The 26,815-nt window shown below is 40.0% G+C and overlaps 2 protein-coding genes across 3 annotated transcripts in view; one reads left to right on the forward strand and one right to left on the reverse strand.

The window, feature by feature from the left end:
- The window catches only part of PHYHIPL (phytanoyl-CoA 2-hydroxylase interacting protein like), a gene marked incomplete at both ends in the record, with an annotated part of 37,055 nt that extends 17,908 nt beyond the window's left edge, over positions 1 to 19,147 (forward strand). Inside the window, 4 exons of the mRNA XM_080937761.1 lie at positions 9,069 to 9,265; positions 10,845 to 11,019; positions 14,614 to 14,731; positions 18,613 to 19,147. Of these exons, the coding sequence (XP_080793887.1) occupies positions 9,069 to 9,265; positions 10,845 to 11,019; positions 14,614 to 14,731; positions 18,613 to 19,147 (1,025 nt within the window). The remainder of the gene's footprint in view (positions 1 to 9,068; positions 9,266 to 10,844; positions 11,020 to 14,613; positions 14,732 to 18,612) is intronic.
- Positions 19,148 to 19,753: 606 nt separating this feature from the next.
- FAM13C (family with sequence similarity 13 member C) overlaps positions 19,754 to 26,815 on the reverse strand; it is a gene marked incomplete at its 5' end in the record, with an annotated part of 106,749 nt that continues 99,687 nt past the window's right edge. Inside the window, 3 exons of one of the 2 annotated variants that reach the window (XM_080938318.1) lie at positions 19,754 to 21,162; positions 24,012 to 24,113; positions 25,407 to 25,600. In XM_080938318.1, coding sequence (XP_080794444.1) covers positions 21,039 to 21,162; positions 24,012 to 24,113; positions 25,407 to 25,600 — 420 coding nt within the window. In that variant the 3' untranslated portion in view covers positions 19,754 to 21,038. Of the gene's footprint in view, positions 21,163 to 24,011; positions 24,114 to 25,406; positions 25,604 to 26,815 lie in introns of both variants that reach the window. The other variant, XM_080938317.1, reaches the window with a different exon arrangement.

Genomic DNA, 26,815 nt, shown 5'->3' on the forward strand with positions numbered 1-26,815 from the left:
AAATGATTTGTCTAAGGCTACACAACATTCCAGTGAGAGACTGTATGATTGATACTCAATGAACTGAACTTTTGCAAGGAAATAATGACAAAAGAATTCAGAATTCAAGGATATTTAATCATAGGGTAGTAGAAAATATGTCCAACAAATAAACATTAAAAGTTCAAGAGAAGTCAGGGGCTGGAGAGAAGGCTCAACAGTAATGAGCACTGGCTGCTCTTCCAGGAGATCCAGGTTCGGTTCCCAGCACCCACATCACTCAGCTCACAGTCAGTAAAACTCCAGTTCCAGGGGATCAACTACTTTGTGCTGGCCTCTGTGGGTACCACATGTATGCACAGACATACAGACAGACAATAGTTTTTTTAAGTTCAAGAAAACTAAGCTTGACAAAATATGGCTACTCTAATGATTCATATATCAGAACTAGAAGTGACTTTAGATTCTCATGCAAACCAAACCATTTCTAGTTTATAGATTAAGGAGAGTGAATGGTATAGGATTTTTTCCCTCCAGAATACAAATAGTTCTAGAGCAGGTAAGGTAAACCATCTTGCGGTGGTTTAATGGTTATAAGCCCACAATTGAATGTTCCCTCACTTGGTTTGAAATCATGGCTTTTACCAGTTGTTAGGCATTGAACACATTGTAAAACATTTTTGGATGTATCCTAGTCTCATTCATTAAAATGGAGATGATACTGATACTTATTATAAACTTCCCTAAGAATTGAAGACAGGGCTGGAGAGATGGCTTAGTTGTTAAGAGCACTTGATGTTCTTAAGGGGACCTGATTTCTTTTCCCAACACCCACAATAGGTAGCTCACGACTACGTATAACTCAACTCTAGGGCATTTAATGTCCTCATCTAGCCTTGGCTGGCACATGATCATGTGTGACATAGACTTACACATAGACACACATACTCACTAAAAAGGAAGGAAGGAGAGAAGGAAGGAAGAAAGAAAGAAGAAAAAGAAAGAAAATATAAAATACTGTCTTGCTAGTGTATGTGCGAATAATATTTTCCATCACTAGAAGTTCTGGTCTAATGCTATATTTACTATTATCTATAGTGGTTACCTGGGACCTAATTTGTACCGTTTGCCTAGATAGTGGGAGAGAGAGAGACTCTTAGAATTGCCAGCTGTTTTTTTATAATCATATCAAGTGATCCCTTTTATTACAAAAACGTTAGAAAAACGGTTCCTGTTTTATGTTAGCATCTGTCAAAGGCTTTCTGGTTGTACACGTTGAATGTTTTTTTTAATACTTTTTAGCTATGATACCAATTAAAAGGAAATCACTTCATCTTAAAAATGTAATAATATGATCTTCTGTCATTTGTGGTTTTGCTTTTATAAGAAAGGTAACAAAAATTGTATTCCTTTTGCCTATATATACATATATTATTAGTTATCCCACTTCGAGACAGGTAGTAGAGCAGTCTCTTTTAGACTCTGTGTGTGTGTGTGTGTGTGTGTGTGCGCGCGCGCGTGGGAACATGCACATGTGTTTTCTCTTGTTGCATGTTTACTATTCCTCGGCTTGATTTTAGGGACATAGATCCACACCTGCTTTAAAAGTCATTAGATAATGTAACTTAGACTTTGACACCAGATTAGTGCTATTTGAAATGAGTTTATGAATAGGAATGTACCATTTCATGTTTTAGTGAAACAAGAAATTTATGTTACTTCTATGAACTGGAAAACCTAGTGTTGCATATGAAGGATCAGCCCTGCAGGAGAAACAGGGTTTTTTTTTTTTTCCCCGGGGGATGGGGTGGGGAAGGCTCATAAAAGCTTAACACTCTTAAACCAAGGAGCAGAACATACTAACTACACTCAACTTCTTTCCAGCGCTGGTTCTAGGGCATCTGAGTTTGATGACAGTCATGTTCTCCTACTTTGATCTAATAGGTTACCAACATAGAAAGGAGGTAAAAGTTTTTGCTGAAGTTCAGGTATCACAGTGTTCCCTGTTGACGTGTTTACTACTGTTTACTGTGACACCTGGCTTTCCAAGTCCTCCACTGTGAATCGTAACCCAACAGGAATAATGGCTAAGCTTTTATGATTTATGGTTTTAAGAATGAAAATGGGGATGAAATGTTGTTTGAATCATAACTACTGTGTACATATATAGGACATATTTGGGTGTAAAACTATTGTTAGGAGTGCAGACAGTTAGAGGCATTGCAAGCCTAGGTAGAAAGAAAACTTTTTTTTGAAGAGTGACGTAAATGTAAGGTGTATAGAACAGAACACTAAAATGTGACATAGCATATGCAAATGAAGCTCGAGACTTCCTTCTTCTGTATTACCAGGCAGTACTGCCAACTCTGAGCTGAAATGGAACCTTAAAGACAGCTCTTGGTGACGCTCTGCAGTGGGGTCCCCTTAGCAGAAAATAAAAAGGGAGGAAAGTGTATTTTAGGGCGAAGCATGAAATTAAATTTAAATTCATACATAAGTATTACATCAAAACCAAAAAGCTGAAGACTCTTTTAACATGGATTTACTAGAAAGATATATGGGTGCTAACAAATGTCCACAAAATCGAATTTCCAAAGAAGTAAGTCATTAAAGATTACCAGGGGTACTGACAGTCTACCATGTGTAAACAGAGTTATATATTAATTAGACCAAAGGAGAGAGTAGTTTTAATCATTTTCTTTTATGTGAGTCTAAGCTAACATTGACTGTCTGATTCAGGCCCAGAACTTCGTTTTTCATATGTGGGTTATTACCTCTTTCTATACTGGCTGGGCTAATGAAGAAACAGCCTAGAGGATTAGAAGATACTTGCCCAAGGTCACAGTTCTCTAAGACTGCCTGACCTGTAGGTACCCATTAACCATTCTGTAATTAATAGTTGGATCCTTCTGCAAGTGAGATTCAGCAGTCAACACAGGAAAATCATTTAGGCATCAGCATAATGGAACTATGTAATCTGTAATGATTGACTAAAAGTATCAAAAAAAAATACCCAGCTGAAAATGAAAATTTAAAGGCCATTGTCCTTTCACTTGTTTGTGAGGTCTGCACATGTGCCCCCTTAGCTTCTGCCCCTGAACTTTGTCCTGCTTCACAAATATATACAAAGAACTCAAGAAGTTAGACTCCAGAGAATCAAATAACCCTGTTAAAATGGGTTATAGAGCTAAACAAAGAATTCTCAACTGAGGAATCTCAAATGGCCATGAAGTGCCTAAAGAAATGTTCAACATCCTTGGTCATCAGGGAAGTGCAAATCAAAATGACCCTGAGATTTCGCCTCACACCAGTCAGAAAGGCTAAAGTCAAAAACTCAGGTGACAGCAGATGCTGGCGAGGATGTGGGGTCCTGGAACTCGTGCCTGTCTCTTACAGAATGATTTGTCCTCTTTTGCTGCTGCCTGCAAAGGTAAAAGAAGAAGAAAAAAGAATGTGTGTGTGTGTGTGTGTGTGTGTGTGTGTACATGTATGTATGTTCTGGCAAAGTAGGAACCATATAACTGAAAGTAGGAGATGGAGAATATAAAGCAAGCTCCTTCTTGATAGATACAGAGACAGTGTACAACAGCAGCAGTTGCCATTCTTAATGGGAAGGCTTGACAAACAGCCAAGCAGAAAAGGAGATTAAGCACACTTAGAGAACAACCCCAGTGGTAACCGTGAGTAAAAAATATATAATATTCTCTAAATATTCAAAGAAATTTAAAGAAAGCAAGCAGAGGGGTAAACAGGAAGAACCACAAAGAGCAGGAAGGACAAAGTGGCGCACACAGAGTCTGTGACAGATTTGTGGAGAAGTAAGTAGACTGTGACTCCCATGGTGCTGAGAATGCTCAGCTCACCTGGGAACTTAAAATTCACCTTTGGTTCTAAGAATGTGGTAGAGAGATACTTAAAATAGTCTTTTAGCAGTCTAAAAATAAATGGCGTAAAAATGTGCAGAAAGATAATAAGAAAATAGATGTTGCTTTCCTGTCAATTCCATAATAATTCAAGCTAAAAGGACAAAGGACAGTTTTAAGTGTTAAAAGCCACAATTCATAACTAATAGAGAAACATACAGGGCCTCCTAAACCAAATTGCCCAAACATCCACATGTAAAAGCAGCAGCTCCTGACGGATGATGGTACAGGGATGCTATTAGAGAAACAGTCTGTTACCAATAAAGGAGTTCAGATGCCACTTTGCTACATGATAGTGGATAAAAGTAAGGAAACATACCAACAATGGGACTTAGAATTCAGAACCAGCTCACTTGTCTGTACCTGCATCCAGCCTTGTGTCTCCATTCCTCCCTAGCAGAAAACGAGCCCTCACGCAACAGTCACAGAAATGGACAGTGCCAACTAAGGCATCACACACCACACTGGTCACATGCAGTAAATAGAACTAGAAATTAAGGTTGAAAAATATGCTTTCACCTTTGGGAGGAAACTGCAACTTCTGACAGTCATATGTGGGTGTAAGAGGAAGAAAATAATGATAGAATTTCTCTGAAAATACAGTGAAAAGACTATCCACCAAGATGTACAGGGTATACTTAAAGCACTGGTCAAGGGAAATAATCAGTGTCAGTAGTTAAAGAACACAAGAATGAGACAGTGGAAGCAAATGAAACAAAGCCAGTGTTCATCCTGACACAGGACTGTTTGATTGCAAAAGCAGTGAGGCAGAGTGGAAACTAAAAATAAAGGCATAAATTTAAAAGAGAGGAAAAAATACTAAGCCCCGTGAATGCAACAATATTCAGAGCCTGTTTTTCTAAAACCAGTAAAATATGCTCGCTGAAAAGGAAAACAAACGTCCAAGTGGTAGACAGAGCAAATAACCACTTGCATTTCAAGGCATTTTAAAATCTTGATCAGCCACCAGAAACAATGACTTAACCAAATTCTTAAGAAAATGGCTGCATCTAGAGAATATCATCCTGAGTGAGATAACCCAGTCACAAAAGAACAGACATAATATGCAGTCACTGATAGTGGGATGCTAACCCCAGAGGCTTGCACTGCCCCAGAAACAACTCACAGACTGTGTGAAGTCCAAGAAAAAAAGAAAACAAAACAAAAAAAAAAGTTGAATTAGTAAACCTATAATAATTTTTGGTCATATGTAAAAAAAAAATCTTGAGACGTTCTTACACACTTCAAATACTTTAAAGAGTTGGGGTTAGATGAATACTGTATAAGGAAAAATAAAATATGTGCACCGTTGCTTAGTTTAGCTAAAAAAAAAAAAAAAAAAGAAAAGAAAAACTAAACAAAGAACTGCAGAACACAGACTGACGGTGTGATTGGTTGATGGATAATGGGATGGACCTGTAGCAAGGACACTTTTCTCACCAGGGATTTCAGAAAGGGAGGGAAGGAAAGAGGGAGGGAGAGAAAGAGGGAAGGAGAGAGGGAGGGAAATGGGCCTGGGTAAATCTAATCACAAACATGTTATTCAAGTAAATATACTTACTTTTAAATACAGTAGTATTCGCCATCAAAATGTTAGTGAAGAGTCCTTATTTATTAAATACTTTATCAAGACAGACCTAGTCTTATACTAAGTAAACCTGCAATGTATAGATTTATGGGACATAGCCCATTTCTATGAAAGGAGGAAGCACTTGGGAATAGGAAAGGAATAGAAAGGGCTGGATCTTTTCCATGTGTTACTTATGCACTGCCTTCTTCCTGTCGATTATTAGTAGAATTTTCCGTTCAGTATTTCTGGTTTCTGTGAGGTAGAGTTGAGCATCTCATCTCAAATATACCAGCTATCCCTGGGGATTAGCTTTAAACAGGCACACAGAGGTGAGACTTTCCCTGAGTATTGTTCTTCACTAGTCATTTGAAAATATATTGTGTCTTCAACAGAAAAAGCAAAGAAAACTATGTTTAATCATTTTTACGGAAACGGAAATTTTGCTAGTATACTTTATTTTTAATGCAGTTTTAAATATCCAAGCACAGGAAAGCTAGAGTACATGGCCAGCTCTGCTCCTTAGCATGACACACACTGATTCAGTGTGGAGCTGCTCTGAAGCATGCATGTGATTTACTAGTAATTTTTTATTGAGAAACTATTTTGAGTTAACCTGGTCAGATTTGCAAAGTAATATTTTGACTATTTAGCTTTGACTAAAGATAAAAACTATTATCAGTGTTGAAGAAGCAGCACATTTGCTTCCTTTAATGAGATGAACTACAGTTCAGAAGTTCCTCGGATGTATTCTGTGTTGGACAAATAAACACATTATGAATAATTAAAGCAATTTTCTTGCTGTCAAAATTATGATAGAGGTTCTAAGGAGTGTTGTGTGCTGTTGGATTAGAATTGGCATGTGAGTATACACACTGATGTTGTCATATATAAGTACATGTATGTAGATATTGCCGACCACATGTGTGGGTTTCTGGCTCTCCTAGCCATTCCGAGGCCCCACAAACAGGAACAGTTAACAGAGCTAATCACAGCTACAACTTAGGTTTTAGTCTCTGCCTCCAAATCTCTGAACCATAGCTCTTAAAGAGAAGTGACTGATTTCAGTACTTCCATGGAACAGTAGAACATGGGCCAGAATACCTTGTTGATAGAAGAAAGTAAGAAGACACTGGGTTAAGTGGTTAGTTGGAAGCATGCCAAAAAGAAGCTCGGGGGGGGGGGGGGGGGCCTTCTGCTAGCTACACGGAAGGAAATAAACAACGATGGTAGCAGACGATCTCAATCCACTTCTGCTCTAACGACGTTCATAGTGTGGGGATAAAGTGTCCGATCAAGGGGCCAGCAGGTTGGAGGTCTGTAAGAGTGTCTTTCTGGCTTAAGGTGGCCCTTTGTTGTTGCACCCTTCCTTCCAAAGGTACGCATGCTGCAATCTAACTCCGAGAAAGGTGCTAAGGCTAACTCGTCAAAATGACAGACTCTAAAGGCTTTGGTAAGAATCCATATCCACTGCTGGAGCGGCTGTGAAGTGGGGTCACTCCTTTGTAAAAAATAGCCTTCTGGTGCCTCAATAAGTGAGAGTTAGTCACTGATCTTCTAATTCCCCCACACACTCCTGGGGATACACACAAGAGAATTCAGTGTATGTGTGTGTGTGTGTGTGTGTGTGTGTGCACCAAAACTCATACAGGACTACACATAGCATCAGTGTTGGTGATAGGTACAAAGGCTGCTCGAGGCATGAAAGGGAGTATCACAGTGTAACGTAGATGAACCTGGGAAGCATTGTGTGGCTTGAAAGGAGGCAATCATGGAGGACCGTGTTGTACAGAACAGATCATCAGAAGACATGTCACAGAGTAGTGACTCTCAAGTACCCAGGGAATGGAACATGGTTAGGTAAGGATGGGATGATAATATGAGTGGATTTCCCCTGCCTCGGGGGTTAAATAAATAGTCTGTGCTTAATTTGGGCATTGATGTACAGATGTATAAGGCCCTTTAAGCTCAGCAGTAAGCCATATGTAAATATTCCTAGGCATAATCTGCCAATGTTTTTTTTTATCCTGCATGTCAATAAATGCTGTTAGGAGCTGCTTGTGAAATATATTTTTTAAGTAGGATTCCTGTTTAGATAGACAAAACATATGACACCATGTATTTGCTCTGTATTCAGTATTTCTAATTAGCACAATAGCAACACATGTTAGAATCATCTAACAACAAAGTATTATGGCCAGAACTATAATTCTTTGTTTTGTGCATATAATGTATCACTTGGCAGGTGTACCTGGTGCTCATGGAGGCTGGAAGCAAAGTCCCTGGAATTGGAGGAAGAAGGTTATGGAGTGCAGATGTGCATGCTGGGTTCTCTGCAAGAGAGGTGCATGCACTCTTAACCATGGCTCCATCACACCACCCCCAGAATTACACTCAAAGTCCTGTCTTCCTGAGGAAGGAAAGCTGACTGTGGGCACACACTTGACAGGAAACCGGGAATGACTGTGTGGTTACCACATGATGGTGCTGTTCGTCCACTCTCGTTCTGTCCATTTTTATAGGCAAAAATCTCATGACGTATGAGGAGGAAGAAAGTCAGCCTAATTCTTAACTTCTCCTAAGCAAGTAAGACAGCTGCATAAAGGCAGTCTGTCTAGAACTGGGGCTGTGAGGTATAGCCTTAAAATACAGATTATTGGCATAATAAAAGCTTTGTAATGCCCTTAGGGGAAAATAGGATTTAATCACAGATCTCCACATTTTAATTTGTTTCTCTCACATTCTAACAACAACAAAAAGCTTTTCATGAGTTAGATATGTATCAATTACTCAACACATTTTGCTGAATAAGATAAATGGCCCAAGTTCACATGGCAAGCCCATCTGTGTTTCCTCTCTTTGGGCCTTCAGCCATTCTGTTGTGCTGCCAGAAAGGGGGTGATGAGTTCCCCAGTGAAAGCCCAGAGATGATTCTTCAGTTTTAACAAGACCGGGCATCATGACACACAGCTTTTTTGTCTTTAGCCTTGTTTATTATCTCAGCTCTCTAGATTGAATTCATCAAGGTGTCATAGAGAAACGATGACCACAGACACCCTTGGCAGAGTACATGAGTAGACGTTAGTGGTATTTGATACACTAGTACAGTAGTGCCTCTGTACACTGCTGTTCTAGACGATGTTCCCAGGGTGAAATAGGAGGAGCAAGTCTCTGCCCCTGTCCATTGCTACCTCTCATGGTACAGAAGCACCTCCTTCCTTTGACTGGTCCACTTTGTTGTCAGCATTTCTGTGGCACCGTCTGCGTCTGAAGACCTGTGTTACTTAGGATCAGCGTTGACTGGTTATATTGGAAAAATGGTCCTTTGAGCCTTTTCAAAGAGAACCTAATCAGGCAAAGCTGATGTTTTATAGGCAAAATGGATCAGCAATGTGTTTCTATTAATCAGAAATTGGGAAATGGAAATTAAGCAATCATAGGATTGAACCATCTGATTTTTTTAAACTGTTGAAATTGCCTTGTAAATATCTTTTATTAGCATTTCATAAATATATATATGTATATATATTCACTGAAGATTTTGAAAATAGAAAATCCACTCATAAGCAACTAATTTTCTATGCTTTACTTTCTGGCAGGTAACAAATCTCAAGACAGTGGTATAGCAGAGATGGAAGAGCTACCTGTTCCACATAACATCAAGATAAGTAACATCACATGTGACTCCTTCAAGATCTCATGGGATATGGACTCCAAGTCGAAGGACCGCATCACACACTACTTCATTGACCTCAACAAGAAAGAGAACAAGAACTCAAACAAGTTTAAACACAAGGTAAAACCTGGGAGACTTAGGCCATTTCATCTGGAAGACATTTTAGAAGAAAGAATAATTTCAATGAAGAGGAATCAAAATTCTATGTGATTTAAAACATTATTCCCATAACAAATTCTTGAGAAAGATGAAATGCCACTCAACAGGGTAAATCATGACTATATACAAAGATAAAAATCAACAGTAAGCTCATTAGAGGAAATTGATCTGTGATACAAGGCTAGTTCAAGAGATAATCCTTTTAGGACTCATTTATATTAAAAGCTATGCAAATGAAGTTGAAACTGGCTTGGAGAGGGCAGTAGAGTTTAGAGCAGAAAGGAAGGCTGTTCCCAACTCACCATTCAGTTATTCTGTGTGAGAAGAATAGCTGAAGTGTTTACCAAGGATCTGTAAAGATCCTTCCATAGAAGCAGAAGAATGTGCCATAAGCTCTTTATAATTTCTACTGAGGCACACACATCTTTCCCTGAGTCATACTGATTGGCTCAAAAACTTGTGTGGAATTATGTAAACACTTTAAAAGTGAAAATATGCCCTAAAGAGTAAAAAAACAATTTTAAGTGGGGAGGGTATTTCATTTACTAAGCTTCACATGAGGTAAATTTCCCTGTGGTCTCTACTGCTGTTCCCCTTTGTGATATGTGCAGCCCTTCCTCCAGATGTGACCAATAAGCAAGAACCATTACCTGGCCCAGTGTTTCTCCTCTGCGTCATTGCTGACACAAACCAAATAGAATTGAGGAGTTTAGCATACTGCAGACAGGTGTGAAAGAACATGAAAGAACGCCAGTCATTATCAAATTTCAGTTCTCACCATGGCTATTCTCTTTGCCGGCATTTGCCTTAAAGCATCTTTGATATGCTTACCACTAAGTGATGAATACTTGAAGGTCTGACTGTACTCCACCCATCCCACAACTTTGGAAATGTAGTGAGTGTTCAGCCCGAGGGTTAACTTTCTAATCGTTGCTTGAACAGACCTAACCTTTTCTCAGACACACAGACACCATACTTGTAGGAAAGTTCCCTAATCTGTATGTGAAATGGATTTGTCTCTTTTGATATCTACTTTAAATGCGTTCTCTCCTTTACATATAAAATATTTAGTAATGAACCTCTCATAAAATTATGGAGCCATAAAAATCAAGCACATGTATTTTTAATTTAATAGACATTAAATCAATAAATCTTGGTTCTTTTATGTCTTTTTTTGTTTGTTTGTTTGTTTGTTTTTAATCTGCTTTGAGGAAGATAGTGGGCACAGAGGTAAACTGTATGTTATAAATAATGGTGACTGGAAAGTCCTTTCCTGGTTTTGAACTGTAGGATGTCAAGCCTATCTCTTGATCTTCCCTGCTTAATTTCTGCATACAAAGAATAGAATTTAAATATGATAATTGTTGGGTGTTCTTAAACAGGGGCCCTGCTCTTAGCCAGGAGTTCAGGTTCCTCTGTTGTTCATAGGTGATGAAAGTCCTGCTTTAATAGCCTTCCGTCTCCCTATTTCTTCCTGCCCGACTTGTTCCTCCCTTTATTTGTTCCCGACTCTTCTTCCTTCCTTTTTGTTTCTTCCTAGGATGTTCCAACAAAATTGGTGGCCAAAGCTGTTCCCTTGCCAATGACTGTTCGTGGACACTGGTTTTTGAGCCCAAGGACTGAGTATACGGTAGCGGTGCAGACTGCCTCAAAACAAGTTGATGGGGATTATGTCGTGTCTGAATGGAGCGAGATTATAGAATTCTGTACAGCAGGTAAGGGAGCTGTGGATTATGTCAATTAATGTTCTTGGGAGGGCAGTCATCAGCTTGGACTCATCATACCTACAAGGTGAGCATTGCATTAGTGCTGTTGGTTGCATTGCATTATAAGCACAAAAATTCATATTGGTTGGAAGGAACTGAGATATTCAGGCAAGCAACTTGAGGGATGGACTCAGACTGCCTTTTCGCTGCATGTGTACGTTTCCTCAAAGTGAAAGCTCTGCAAAGAAAAACTGATGTAATTTCGGAGTCCACTCAACATTCCTGGAGCCTCGTATTGTAAAGGGGGTGTTCGTTGTCATAGATATTGAAGGGAGGAAGCCAGAAGCAGCATTTAAGTTTCAGACAGACCTCAGTAACTTAGGTGAAAACAGCCAAACTGTTTGCTGTTTTCACCTAAGTTCTGGAAGGGCTTGAAAAAGCTCTCCACAAACTCATTAAACTCCCTAAGTAGTCTTTGGTCTGGAGACCCTCTGAATGGTCCAGTGTTCTCTTGGGAATGCTGGTAGTCCTCCCTAGGACATATAAAAATTGGTGTCCTTGGGCCCTTTTGCTCTGCTCTCCTTTTGTAGAGCAGGATGGGGCTTTACTGCTTCCTCTTCACCTGGGTGACCTTTTCCTATTAAAAAACAACCTTGGAGAAGGCTGGGAAGATAGCTCGGATACTAAAGTGCCTGCCTTACAACATGGAGACCTAAGTTGGATCCCAGAAGTCATTTTAAAAAGCCAGGCATGCTGGCATATGCTCGTCACTCCAGCTCTGAAATAACAAAGGTAGGCAGTTCCCAGGGACTTGGTAACCAAGCAGCCCAGCTCCTTGGAAAGCACTAGACCACTGAAAGACCTGGCCTTATAAAATAAAGTGAGTGACACTTGACGTGACCTCTGACCTCCATACTGTGCATGTGCACACACCCAGATACAATCGGGAAGTGGGGGGCGCTGTTGAACATAAAAGAGCTTGTAGAAAAAAAGTCTAGAAAATAATGGACTGGTCTGTTTCCAGGTTGCTTAGCAACTTCCCCATCTGTGAGAATCTTCAGATAAGCCCCACCCCTTCTCAATGGCTTCACACTTGCATTCTTTTGGATGCTACTGAGGAATGCCCACTACTTATCCTGGTATCTCTTATTGTTTCTTAACCTCAAACCCAACATAAAACTCTAAGGGCATGTTCTAGGGCTGAAATCCTATCTCATTTTTGTTTAATCTTCATACCTTTTTGTTTACTCTGTGAAGAAGATGATAAGACTTTTTTTTTAACACTCTTGACTGCTAAAGATTTCAGTGTTTGAGAATAAGGTAAAAAAAATTTCTTGCAAGTACCATATTTTTTATATTTATCTTTATTTTATGGGTTTTAATCTGCTATTAAGAAAAACAAAATGCCAATTAAAAGATAGTTAGACAATACTAGAGATATGAACGTGTAAATAGAAATTTTAGGATAGATTAAGTATAATTATTATAGCTGACTAGTCAGCAATGAAATAGCTAAAGGTGCCCACATTGAATTAACAGCAAGCAAAGGTATCTCCCCTGAAGATAGCTTTCCTGTTTTCTGTACCATGTTGGAATTACTTTCCCTCTCTGGAATCTACCTCCTTTAGTCCTTTCCTGAATCCCCTTTTTATTTATTTTTGTAGCACCTAACAAGGGAAGTTTAATATAAGTTGGACATGCACACACATTGTCTTTGCTTATTATATTGTTGGTGGCATCTCTGCAGCCCAAAAATCTAAATCAGAATACTCTGAAATCTGGTACTTTTAAAATTATGTATATGTGAGTTCCTGCATAGACATATGAGCTTCAGTGTGTATGCCTGGTGTTGGGGGGTGAGGGTGGAGGCAGGAAAGGTTATTGGGTCCCATGTAACTGGTAGTCAGTACTAAGTGGGCACTGGGAATTAAACCAGATTCTCTGAAAGAGGAGCAAGTGTTCTTAACTACTCTTCAGCCCCTGAAATTTGAACTTTTTGAGCTCTGATAAAAGTGCCCAAAATATTTTGAACTTTGGAGCAGTTTTGATTTTTAGAATGAAACTGTAAAACTATTAAAGTGTTTGCAAATATTCCATACTCCCAAATTCAAAATCTGAAACACTTCTGGTCTCCAACAGTGCTGTTAAATGGAACTCCACCTAGACTACATTCATTTTTCTAGGTAAACACACAAATAGTATCCTGGTATTTTCCAATTCAAGGGAGTTATATAATTTATCTGCCAGAACCTACTTTATACTAAAGAAAGGTCTGAGATACTATGAGTTATTTAGCTTAAAGAAAAGCTTGGCATTTCCTAACACACACACACACACAGAGAGAGAGAGAGAGAGAGAGAGAGAGAGAGAGAGAGAGAGAGAGAGAGAGAGAGAGAGAGAGAGAGATGCATAAGCTGTCATATGGTGCATTGTTTTTACTTCTGGAACTAAAAAGAAGGAAACCCATCTTTTCATGGAGTGACCTCTGTACTACTTTCTCATTTTCCTACATCTCCTGACTCTGGTGAGGAGTTAGGAGGTGACAAGTGACAGCTCTCAACTGTTCTGCAGTATTTTCTCTATACATGACTTTGTTTTCATAGTTGAAAGCGAAGGGAAGTTTGCTGTTCAGGCTTCTCACTAACTAAGGACCATTTTATTTAAGTTTTATCAATGCCCCTGAGTCTGAATTTTGAGAAAACTGTTTGAATAACTGTCTTTTATACTGTAACTTAGGCATTGTGCAAAGTATTGGAGATAGAATAGACTGTACCAGACTAACCTGTGTCTAGTCTATAGCAACCCAGTATCATAATGTTGTCCTTGTTTATGTTTCTTCCCTTTAGATGTGAGTCCTTCAAAGAGAATCATATAGTTGTTGTCTTTTAGCCTCAATACCTAGCTGTGCATGTGTTTGGTACATTGTTACTTGCATCAGTTTAACCAGGTTGGGCTTTGACTGATCCTTATATATCAACATTTTTCCTTTTTTTTTTTTTTTTTTTTTTTTTTTTGGATGTAGGAGTTTGACAGTAATTCTCAAATTTAAAAAACAAAAGCTAATCAAAACTATCTAAGTATGTAGAGGCCTGTATTGTACTGTAGCTGGAGACTATGTGGCTGGATCCAGAGGCCTAATGGCTATGAGAACCATTGTACTTTGGCCATTTGCAATTTCTGCACCAGTAAAATGGCTCTACTGAGCTTGTCAACCTCAGGCAGTTAGTTACCAGCTCTGGCTTCATGCTGCACTTGAGAGTAGGAGGTGCATGACTCATGGTATCAGCTGACGATTACCAGTGGTGAGGATGCTGGTACCTTATGAAACCCTGTTGAACACTGTTGCTTCAGGGTCTTTAACTTGAAAGAGTAAAAAAAAAAAAGCACACGAATATTTTAAGAAATAACCATGAATCATGACAAAAATATTTATGTAGAAATAAAAATAAGCCAAAGAAAGAAAATGAATCTTTTTTTTGATAAGTTCCTATTTTACAAAGTTGAATTCCCTAGAGATGTGTTTTAATGATCTCTGATTTACCGAGTATGTGGCTGACATTTCTGGTACTGTATTGTGTACTATAACACTTTTACATTTTTCAGATTACTCAAAAGTTCATCTCACACAGCTGCTGGAGAAGGCTGACGTGATTGCAGGACGCATGCTTAAGTTCTCTGTTTTCTATCGGAACCAACACAGAGAATATTTTGAATATGTTCGGTAAGAATCACAATATCTATGTGTTCTTTAGGTATCTTGAGTTCATATACGTCTGTACAGCACATTCTTGCAGAGGCCAGAGAGGCCTTTGGGTTGCCTGGAACAGGAATCACATGTGGGCATGAGTCAACATGTGAACTGGGAATCCAAAATGAGATTTCTGGAATTGCAGCAGTGTTTGAATCTGCTGAGCCATCTCTCCAGCCCCAGGAGACAAAGGCTTTGAAAATGACACATGACAGTGGTTCTAAACTTCTGCACACAATCCACATAATCTGCTTTGCTTTGAAGCCTTACCCTGAGTGTGGTGGCTCAAGCTTATACTATTGTCATTTGAGAGGACGAGGCAAGAGGGTCACCAGGAATTCTACCTCAGTTTAGGGGGCTGCCAAGGGACCTGACCAGAAACAATGAAAACAAGTAAGAGCCCTAATCACTTAGAGATATAAAGGAGTTTTGTCTTCACACGACTATGTATGAAAAGAATCAGGACGATCTGATGGGTGTTTTTAAAAATTTTTTTTTGCATACTTTTCTAATTTATCTTAAAGTCATATTTCTAAATGAACTCCAAGCTGTAGAAATGCAAGGAATGGTAGAGGAAGAAGTGTGTTCAGCCTATATGTAGTAGAAGTAGACCTTGGTCACTTTTTCACCACTGAGGTCATGAGAAGCCTCCTATGGGAAGGACGTTTTGCTTTGCCGGCAGAGTCTGTCCAGGAAGACAAGGTAGCAGGCAGCTCGGTGCTGCTGAGAGCACCAAACAGCCTGGAGACTGTAGCTTGGTATGCTAAGCTAAACCCTAACCCCCCCCCCCCCACGGAGTCCCCCAAGCAAGGTACCACCAGCTGAAGGCCAAGTGTTCAAATGCCTGAGGGGACATTTTATATCTGAACAAAACCAAAGTACTTTGTTGTGCCGTGTATTTTGTATTGTATTTTGATGACAGCAAACGTGTCTGCTTTTTGTTCTGAATATCTTATAAAGACAGATTTCAGTCTGTTGTTCTAAGTGGCCTAGAGTTTATAGAATTTTGAGTGGATGTCATTCACCTAATTTAAACTGAGTGACAAATTATTGTGCTTGTGAGCCGTTAATTGAGGATGGCTAGTATGTTCAGCCGGAAAAGTTTTTATGTTTTTAAACATCAAATTTGGAGATGAAAAAATTTCCACTATTGCTAATGCCTCCATTAAGAACAGTTTTGGATCTTTGCTGTTTATTCGAGTTTCTGGGTTCCTGCCAATTACTGCTAAGTGTGGCCACTGGAGGGCAGTATTTCTCTAGGATCTTCTGATGCTTCCATGGGAAGAGGCTTTCCTGACATACAATATTTGCTTAATTTGTTCTCATAAATGCTTCCAAAAACTCAAAACACTTAAAATCCAAGCACCTAGAAATGGATGAAGTAATTGTACACATTACATGATTTAATTCCAGTTAACCTGCTTGAAAGATGTTTGTACCAACAACAAAATTTACTTTTGTTTTCATTTAAAAAATAGCAGCAGTAAAACCCATGGAAGTTGTATCTTGAAGCATTAAATACAAATACCGTTACTAAGGCATAAGGAGAATTCTTCAACATTTTGCTGGAGGTGGAGCTCCAGGGGAATGCTTGCTTGGCAAGCAGTGGTCTAGGTTCAAGCCCCAAGACTACAAATAACAACAAAACTTCCCTTTTCTAGGCAGTTCATAAGGCTGTTTCCTTTCTTGGATCTTGATTTGCATTTTAAATAGTATCCCTTTAAAATGTTACCTTCAGAATGCTTGACAAAGGAAACTTACAAGGCCTGGTAGTCTTTACAAATTGTTACAGCTGAAGAAGGTGTAGCTAAATTCTGATTCAATCCATAAGGGCTGAACTAATTTTCATCTCTTCTACAAAAATGACTCCAAAATGAGCATACCTTAACTTTCAGTGAAAACGCCTCCTGCACCCCTATCTTCTTCATGTTCACTAGTGAGCTAGGTGCTTCTCTACCTGATTCCACTTGCTTGATTGTTGCAGTAAATATTAAAAAAATAATAATAATAAGGCTTATCTCTATGTCGGCCACGGGGTCTCACTCCATGAGCCCACTTCTAGTATAGAGCCTCGTGTACCTCTGTCACGAACAGAGCCACCCCATGATCTCATTTCGTCTACACGTCTCCCTTCTCTGGTGGTTCACTCTGCCTGTTTTTTAGCTGGTCCATACTGGGGTGTTTCTTTACCCCAAATTCTGGCACAAATAAAACTCTGTTGCCCGATAGCTTTTCATACAAGTTTATATATCAAACTCTCAATCCATCAACTCAATAAGATTACATCAAATAGACAAAGATACAAACTGCCCTTCTATATGAGAGATAAGATTCATACAATACTTAAAATGTTCATAATTACTTAACACCAATTAATCCCACCTGGATCTACTTCATTCTTCTGGAGGTCCATCTTAGAACCCCTCTCTCTTCCCTTGTCCTCTGACCTCTCACCCTCTTTTTCTCCACCTCCCTTCCCTGCCCAATCACTGGCTCTCACCTCTATTTTACTAATTAAAATGAGAAGGTTTTGAAGTTCTGAGTACCTGACTAGGCTGCGCCTCTTGGGGAAGTGAAATTAGCATTAAAATACGAACAGCTTCAAGCTACACCTGGTTGTCAGAGACCCAGAAAGGACAGGGCGGTGGGGCTGAGACTCACAGAGCTGGAATATTTCCAAATTTAGCAAATAGCATATGCCTATGAGTTTTAGCTGAGAAATCCCCAAATGGTATAAGGTTCTGACAAAATTTATACCAAGGCACATCAGAAACTCCTGAAAACTGAAGAAAATGGGAAAACAAAGGAGCAATATTTCAGGTAGTAGGAAAGGAAGTTGGAGAAGATACAGGCTTTGCTCCTAGACTGAGTTTCTCACCTGGCCTCCCTATGGCCTGGTGTTTCCTCTAATCTGCTTCTTTAATAAACTCCACTGGATAGTTGTCAGGTGATAAAATCAGGGGCCTGTTGCTGTTCAGGTCCCCAACATACCTTATTGTCTCACAGACTCTGAGAAGCCTAGTGATAGTAACACACACACACTATCCTTATTAGAATACTAGTGTGGACTTTTCATTCTTAAATATGCTGGTAGGCACCCTTCAAGAAAAAGATGAGTTGGAGAATTCTACTGTAGGAACATGTTTTCGTTCATTGGCATGTGCTTCAGATGGCATACTGAACTTTAGTTAGGTTGGATGCTTTGGAGTTTGGTCATAAACTGAAAAATGTAGTCTCTGTTTTTTGTCTTGCAATGATGTCCCTGGTCTCAGTAGCCAAGGCAACTGTATGACTCCACAGACAGTGTCCCCAGACTCCAGTCTAGCCTAGCATTGATGCTACTGGAACTCATGGACAGTTACAAGGTGCCTCCAACAATTGTGTGACAGCAGCCTCTATCTTCAAACCACAGAATGTGAAGGAGATTCTGGGAATGAACATGGGAGGCATCTGGACCTGTGGCAGCAAAGCTCAGTTCTCCAGAGCCACCAGATAGGATGGACTTTCTTTGGGTGGACAGCACACACTTTAACCAAGTTCTCCTTACCAGTGTTCATGTAAAGTCACTTGTGAAATATATTAAGTACAGATGGAGCCACTGTCACTTCTGAGACTTCTAATTACAATTCAGTTTTTCAGTCCAGGAAATTGACTGCTAAAGATCCCCAAGGTTTGTAGGTCATCTTTATTTTGGGTCCAAGGCCATGATAAGTAGTGTCAAAAGATACATTCCCCTTGATTTCGTTATAGCCTGATCTTTAACAGTGGGTGGTGATCTTTGCGCTGTTCAAATCTGTGAATCAGTAAAATTACCACGACTGTAGTGAGCAATGGCCATTTCCTTTCTCTGGCAGAGACCACCACGGGAATGCTATGCAGCCTTCCATCAAGGATAACAGTGGTAGCCACGGGTCACCCATCAGTGGGAAACTGGAAGGCATCTTCTTCAGCTGCAGCACTGAGTTCAACACAGGGAAGCCACCCCAGGATTCACCATATGGAAGATACAGGTTTGAGATCGCAGCAGAAAAACTTTTCAACCCCAATACTAACTTATACTTTGGGGACTTCTACTGTATGTACACTGCTTATCATTATGTGATTCTTGTCATTGCCCCTGTGGGATCGCCAGGAGATGAATTTTGTAAGCAGCGCCTTCCTCAACTAAATTCCAAGGATAATAAGTTTTTGACCTGTACAGAAGAAGATGGGAAGCTGGTGTACCACCACGCCCAGGATGTCATTTTAGAAGTCATTTACACTGACCCTGTGGCTCTTTCCCTGGGCACCGTGGCAGAAATCACTGGTCATCAGCTCATGAGTTTGTCTACTGCAAATGCAAAGAAAGACCCCAGCTGCAAAACCTGTAACATCAGTGTCGGACGCTAACGCCACTTTCGTACCCCTCCCCCACCCCACCCCACCCTGTCTTCCCATAGGAGCATTACCCTCTGTTATACATCCACCATCAGATGTCCCCACTGAAGCATGCATATGCCGCTGTCACCAAAAGCAAACTGTCATTCAGAGCCTGTCCTTGTCTCCTCTTGCCCACCTTTGTCCACCACTTCCAGCGATGTCCCCAAGTTGTCCTGACACTTTGTTTGCCTAGATGCTGCAATGCTTTTATGTTTCCTTTACACCAAACATAACAAGACAGTTATATAGACCGCTTTAGCAGAGTACAAAATAATGGCTTATAAATGGTGTTTAAATGTGCATCCATTTTAATCTACTGAATAAATACTGGGATAACTCCAAACCGCATGAGGGAGTATAATGGCAGCATGAGTTAAATCCTACAAGCCTAGAGTTGTCAGCACTTCCGCCTTGTTGTTTGACAGTGTTATTTATGTTATTTATATTAGCTAACAGGAAACAGTTACTGTGCTTTCAACATAATAAATATAATAGAAAAATATTTTATTTGTATGTTGTATAAAATATTTACAATCATATAGAATATAGTTACATTTTAATAGCAATTGTACACATCTCACGAAACCATTTCCCTTATCAAAGATGTAATTTGTAAACCTCAAATAGTTGTGTATCTGTCCTGTTACAAGTAGATGACTTCAATTAAACAAATTTATGAAGGCCATTACTCTGATTCATAAAAGGTTGAAAACATCAGGTGAATACAGAGAGAACAACACGTTTCTGACATAGTCCGTGTCTAGAATCTGTTTTGTTTTTTTTTTCCTGCCCAAGCAATATGAAAATCTGAATTTCTTCAACACCATGCTTAAACATTACAGAAAACAGAAATATGAACAATGTTGATAATGAGAAAATGTCTGTTACTTGATTTTACAAAAACCAAATCAATAAGTGTGTGAGTGGAGAAAAAGCAAGAGCCACAAAATAAAGCAAATAAAAGGTTTCTTGGTGATTTCCAAGCTTCTCACCCTGTGCAGAATGAATGCAGCTCACAAGAAAGTTATTTCACTTTATAAAGTACAGACCTTGGAACATTAACAAAGATGCATATTCCCAATGGAAAAATAGTTATATCATCTTAGTATAGGAAACAAGAAAATCAGCAATATTACTATGGTCACATTGGGTTATTACTGCAGACACATCTATCCAAAATACCTATTTTAATATTTTACTTTAATATAAACATTTGTCAGTTATAGACAAAGGTAATTCACAAAGCACATGCCATCCAAGTGAACTTTGGTAACTGGAAGTGTAAATTTTCAAATGACAGATAAAATAATGCACTACTTTCATATAGAAGTAAGAGCTTAGCAGTGACACAGTCGAGTTAATTTAGAGTGTTGGATGCCTACAGACTTATAGGACAAGGTAGTGAATGTTCCTCACTTAAATTACCTTCTTTCTGGCTGTTGTCCTCCCTGGATGAAGAGCAGAATTTTTCTTTGGCTTACCAATGTATTTAAACCATGCTCTTTCCATATATTGATAAAATCAATTTGGGAACACCACTAAACCTTCCCTAGCAGGTAGTCTGCCTACGTGTTGTCTTAGGTTTGACAAAATAGTAAACATTATTTTTTTTTTAAACAATTACATTTGACTCTGGACTTCAGTTTGGCGTAAAAGCTAAATGCCTTTTGCCAATCCCAATGTTACCTATTACTTCCCTACTTAAATGCCTTCTCGGGTATAATTATACTAGCTCTTCCTTCGTCCAAACAGCTGATACTATCTCTAAAGTGCTTCCGTTTTCAGTACGTCAAAACTACTTAGCAAGAGCAGTAGAGGAAAATAAACTTGACTTTTATCTTGAGAGGAAGTGATCAGAGCCTCAAATAGTTTTGGCCACATCCTGCTTGCTGATGAGGACCTCCAGGAGTCTCAGTTTGGCTTTTACGTGCTTGTATTCACAGTACTCGTCTGCCATGGGCATCCTGTCTTCCTTCTGTGGGCTTCTGCAGGAAGGAAGACACAATATATTAGTTGATGTTCGAGCCAGGTTCTTTAAGATCCTTTTATAATTGAAAGGGGCCTGTGGCTTCCACGTGGCTCTTTTTTTTTTTTTTTAATGGTGCCTTCTTTACGTTCTTTATGTTCCTTCAGTCTCATTCCACCTCTGCTCCGTCTCTCTAAGAGGCAGCACCCTTTGGCCATGTGCTTTTGCAAATAGGAGACCCCCATGTCTGAGCACAGGATGATGCAGGTGAAAAGAGGAAAGAGCAAAGGCTCAAGCCTCCTCCGGTGCCTCTCCACTCGTCCCCTTATTTTTAGCAGTTCCATAATAGTCCTGAAAATACTGCAGATATTCCATTCTACGGATAACCCACAAATTCACAGTGGCAAACCCTTCCCAGGGGCTGCCTTGTACGCTGGAAAGGTTGCCAGGTTTCCCTGTAGTTAAGCCCGTTTCTGCTGATGTATAATGGAACTTCTGGGCTTCTCCTTGGCGGAAGTAATCATGAGTCTAAATCGTTTGAGTTAAGGTCAGTGGCGTGGCTCAGTGGGTCGGAGGGTGACTGCTGCCAAACCTGATGGCCTTATGCCCCACATGATGGAGGAAAGAACCGATTCCCCCAAGGTGCTCTCTGGCCTCCATACATACGAACACATCCACAGTTTAAATTGCAGTGGCTCTCTTTCTGCACACTAATTCACACACTGGGCATGTTCTAACGCATAGAGGCTGCTTGGTACACACACAGTCGAGGTGTTCTTGACCTGTTACCTATTACCATATTTCCGGTGACTGAATAGCAAATCCATTCATACGGTCATTTTAGCTTCATATATGGTTTAAATCTTAACAGCAAATAATCTTAGGGAAACGGGACAATACTCTAGTCTCTTGCCATTTATCAGTTACAATTTAGTGTTAATAAATGAGTGTTTCCTTATTTCGATGACATGTTATCACTACAAAAGGACATTTAGCTTCACATAGATCAAGCATGGATATATCTTAAGTAGATTTAGACAGTAAAAGTACAATAAAAATAAGCTGTTCCTTGACTGTAGTTGGTCACAGATAAGCTTTAGTCATGATCTTCTACATACTTTATTAAGATAGATAGATACATAGATAGATATATACATACATACATACAGATATACATACATAGATACATACATAGATGATATAGATAGATACATAGATAGATGATAGACAGACAGACAGATAGATACATACATATATAGATGATATAGATAGATACATAGATAGATGATAGATAGATAGATAGATAGATATAGATAATTTCCACAGCCAATGACTACTACTAAGAGCAGGCAGAACAATTAAACCACCATTGTTGTCAAAAGGCATGTCAAATAAGACTGGTAGATGCCACAGGCAGACTCAACACGCTGGAAGCTCCCAGAATCTAATGTACACTCTGTGTTCAAACAGGTCAAAGTGTAAATCAACTCAGGAAACTCAAAGTGATGAAAAGACTATGTTTGCGTCTTAAACCTAGCTTAGCTTTTAATTTTTTATGCAGTAACTATTTAAACTCAAAATCCTGAACCCATCCCAGATATTTCACTGAATGAAAAGTTCCCACGGAATAATGTTAAAGGAGAACTTGAATGCAAATCGGATGTGTGCTTAAAGCACCCAGTGAGCCTGTCACTTTGCTGAGCCATTGCTGATGGACAGCAACATAGAAAAGCTCCCAAGGACTATGAAGCAAGCCTGCTAGGTGGATGTCTCGGGATGCGTTAGCACAGCCCTGCTCCCTCACAGCTGCCTTGGCGGAAAGGAGGACAGCAAGGCAGGAAAGAGAGGCTTAGAACCGCTCAGCTCACCCCTGCCATTTAGGAGCGTTGTTGGGACGTTGGGAAAGTTAGATGCTTGTGAGAATGTCCAACCTTTTGACGCTGCACGGTGTTGTTATCTATCGAGTTCAGGCTGGAGAACACACAATCTCACTTTTTAAAATTAAAAAGAAAATGCCATTGTATTGGGTTTTGTTGGGATATTTGTCTTGCGGTCTTCTGGCCATTGTGACAGAAACGATGTTGGTCAGGATGTTGAGCCTAATGTCCTTTCGTCGTCGTCGTCATAGCTTTCTAACTTACCCCAGAAGAAAGAGCATTGCAGCTTAGTGAGGACAGAGACTGAGGACAGCGAAGTAATTTGTCTCTTCTCTAGAAGACACTAACATTCACTACCTGATTACATATAGAACTTTGTTGGTAACGCAATAAAAAATTACTAGAAATTAATGAGTGTATAGTAACAGCTGGGTTGGGAGAGAAAAATATAGGACGACAGATGGCCCAACTAAATATTTAAGGGAGAGAAAAATAGCTATGAACTTCTTGACTAAACCTTGGAACAAAGCAAACAGGAATGGATGGTGGTGTTTAGAGCAGATATTTCAAGGAAAACATTCACGCAGTAGGTAGAGAATACCTTGTGGAACGAAGAATGTAAGAACAAGGGCTGAAAAGTACATTTTCAAAAAGCTTACAGTAATCAGTAGTTGGGGTCAAACTCATACAAAACACTTTCAGAGTTAAATTTTCCTTTTGTAAAGACTGATGTTAATACCGGATAGCTATTAACAACAACATCCCATCAGAGCAACCCGAACACTCTTCCCATCAGGAGATTGCATTGGAGAAAGCACAGTCTTCAGTGAGGCTTTACACCTCAACCACTGTTCCTACAAAACCGAGTTTATTTGTAACTATAGCTCTTTAGGAAATGTTAGCATTTAAAACAAAAAAAACAAAAAACAAAAAAAAAAAAACAAAAAAAAAAAAAAAAAAAAAAAAAAAAAACCTCTCCACTCACGCTTACCTTCCAGTCTGTTTAAAAAATTGTTCTTCAAATTCTCGCAGCGTTTTCCGTAGCCTCTTCTTGTCAGCCCTAGTTTCTCGGAGATGGTCAAGAAGGACGGGCCTGGATCAGGCGAAACACAGTTGGCATTATTAAGTGCTGGCCTGACTGAATCATAATGCCTGCTTTATATCAGACCAGCACAATGGGCCCGTAATCACGGAACAGTGATTATGGGAGGAAATTCTGAATTTTTTTATAAATTTATAAAAATTTATAATGTGCACCTCAGTGTTGGAACAGCACAGAAGCCTGTTGTTCCCTGACATTAACAGTGTCATGGGCAAAGGGAAAGGGTGGCGCACTGCTTCTGCTGTCAGAAATGGTGATGGTTATGATGCCAACAAGATGATAGGCAGGAGTGGGCATCTGAGTGTTGACAGAGATAAACACAAGAGGAAAACCATTATGTCCCTGGAGTGTGGGGAGAAGGACAAAGCCTTTGGGAATGAAACTGAACCAGGGGACGGCTGACATTCCACCGCCATCTACTTCACGGTAGAATTTTATCTATTATGCTTCCAGAGACTGGATACTCAAGTTTCCTGTAGGCATTTTCTATAAGTCAGGTCTATCGATTCCAAAAACGTTCCCAGCTCCCCACATTGAGAAATGACTCTTTCTTTTTACACCTGTAACCCAAAGGTTGGGGAGAATGGGAGAAGGAAAAAATAAACATGTTTTGTTTTTCCAGCAAGCTAAATATTACATACTGCATACTGTCCCTGGTTTTGCCTCATCTCCATGTGGGACACACCCTAAGCGGACTATGTGGTGCATGTTAAAGATGAACTTACAATGTGGGTCGTCATGTGCAAACCCAAAGCCCACATGACCAAGATGCATACCAACCACTGAGTAAATAGAAGTGAACGGCCAGGCAGTTCTTAACTGAGGAGTCATTAGGAGACAAAGATCCACTCATTGACTGGTGGCCAGCATGGTTACCTATCTGGAACACTATGCCATCTGCATGTAATAAAGGAGGAAAAGAAGAGGGCTCTGGCTATTGCTGACCCACTAAGGCTCTTACTCTCTTGGGTTCAGTATATCAAAGACCTGCTCTACTTTGAGTTTGCTCGGGGTTACAAGGGTTACTGCCAGCAGAACACAACTGAAAAGGAGGAAGGATCAAAGTCGACTGCACATCAGTACTTCTATACTTCTGACATATGTAGGGTTTCCCTGTGGCTCTTCACAGCTTTGTCTTCTATATTCCCCAGTGAAGAGGGGACTTCTAGGTCTGTTCTCCGCTGGAGAGCACATTTTAGGCTCTAAACAGATGTTGATTTTTAATGTACAGGTGAGGTACCCAGGCCAGGGGATTTAGAGCCCACACCCAGGCTGCTCACTCACATGGTGGCCTCGTGCAAGTTGGACATGGAGAGAGCCGGCTGCTTCCCTTCTTTCTTTTCATCTGGCAGCAGGGTCCTCATAGGCTCTGTCTCCGAGTAGATGACGTGATCGCCGACAGGTAGGCGGGACACTGGATCTGGTAAAGAAGGTGGTTGACTTCCCTGTGGACAGTCTTCATCAGAGTCCTCTTCCTCCTGCTTGTCACGAGCAAAGCCAAATAGTCACAGAGTGCTACATGCCCCTTGAGCACGTAAGAGGACTTGCCAGACCCTAAAAACCAGTAGACACCCAGCCCACATGGCTGCTGGGAACTGGATTGGAAACTGCCAAGAGCCCTTTTTCAGTTCCATTAAAAACCTCCAGAAGTCAATGAGAAAAGAGGCATCCCTGCTGGCCTACAGTGACTCCTAAGTTTGTCTATATTCACTGGGCCAAGGAAGATGGGCTTATACTGTTCAGCACATAGGCCCCTCCCTTCCCCTAGGCTTTCTATACTCCAGCATCCCAGCAGAGATGTGGGTTAGGGCAAAATGCTCTATAGACACCTTTTTCAGAAATTGCAACACCCATACCCAGAGCAGGCCACAGTCAATACAGAGGACGTGTAAGTGACAATTTCAGAAGGGCCCTGAGAAGGTCAGAGAAGCAGCAGCTATTCCTTAACCTTTCCATTAATTATGACAGCCAAAGGGTTGTCTTCAAACTTGAAAGACATACTGCCCTTTAAACTATTCTTCCTCAAAGGGAATGTTTTAGACAGAACTTCTCATTCTAACATTCTTTAAAACATAGAATCGTAAGTATACTCAAATAGACTTAAGTTCGTGGTTGTTAACACTTGCTGCCTTTTACACTGATTCCTTGAGGAGCTGTTTTGAAATTGAAGCTGGGATGTATAGTACTTTCCCAGTTCTGTCTGCCTGTAGATTTGTTTTAAGAAAATAGCCTAGTTGGGTTTCAGTACTTTCAATTGAGAGAAATTTATTTACATCTAGTATAGTGTGATCAGACGGAACCAAAACCATGTTCCAGTATTTCAAATAATGCATTACCAATTTTATACACCACCACACAGAGAACGGAGAGATTCCGTCTTGTCTCGCTGTGTTCAAAATTAGGTGATGTCACAGTAAAAGCCACTGTGTCTTTTCCTTGCCCAAAAGTAGGGTTAAAAAAAAAAATCAAATATTAAGAGTGGTCCAGTCATTCCAGTTTGGCATGTTCTGTTTCACAGCAGTTTCTGTGTAGCCATCACTAGGGAAGCCCTGGGCTAGAGAAGACCATGGTAGCTGGTGGGATCACACTATACACAGCTAGGAAGGCCACTTGTCAACACTAATGGAGCGGTCTATGACTTGGCACTAAATCACATCGATTCGAGGTGCGACTTAAGGTCTCCAGTCAGTGCG

The sequence above is a fragment of the Micromys minutus genome, assembly GCF_963924665.1.
Source record: "Micromys minutus genome assembly, chromosome: 25".
NCBI classification, from domain to species: Eukaryota; Metazoa; Chordata; class Mammalia; order Rodentia; family Muridae; genus Micromys; species Micromys minutus.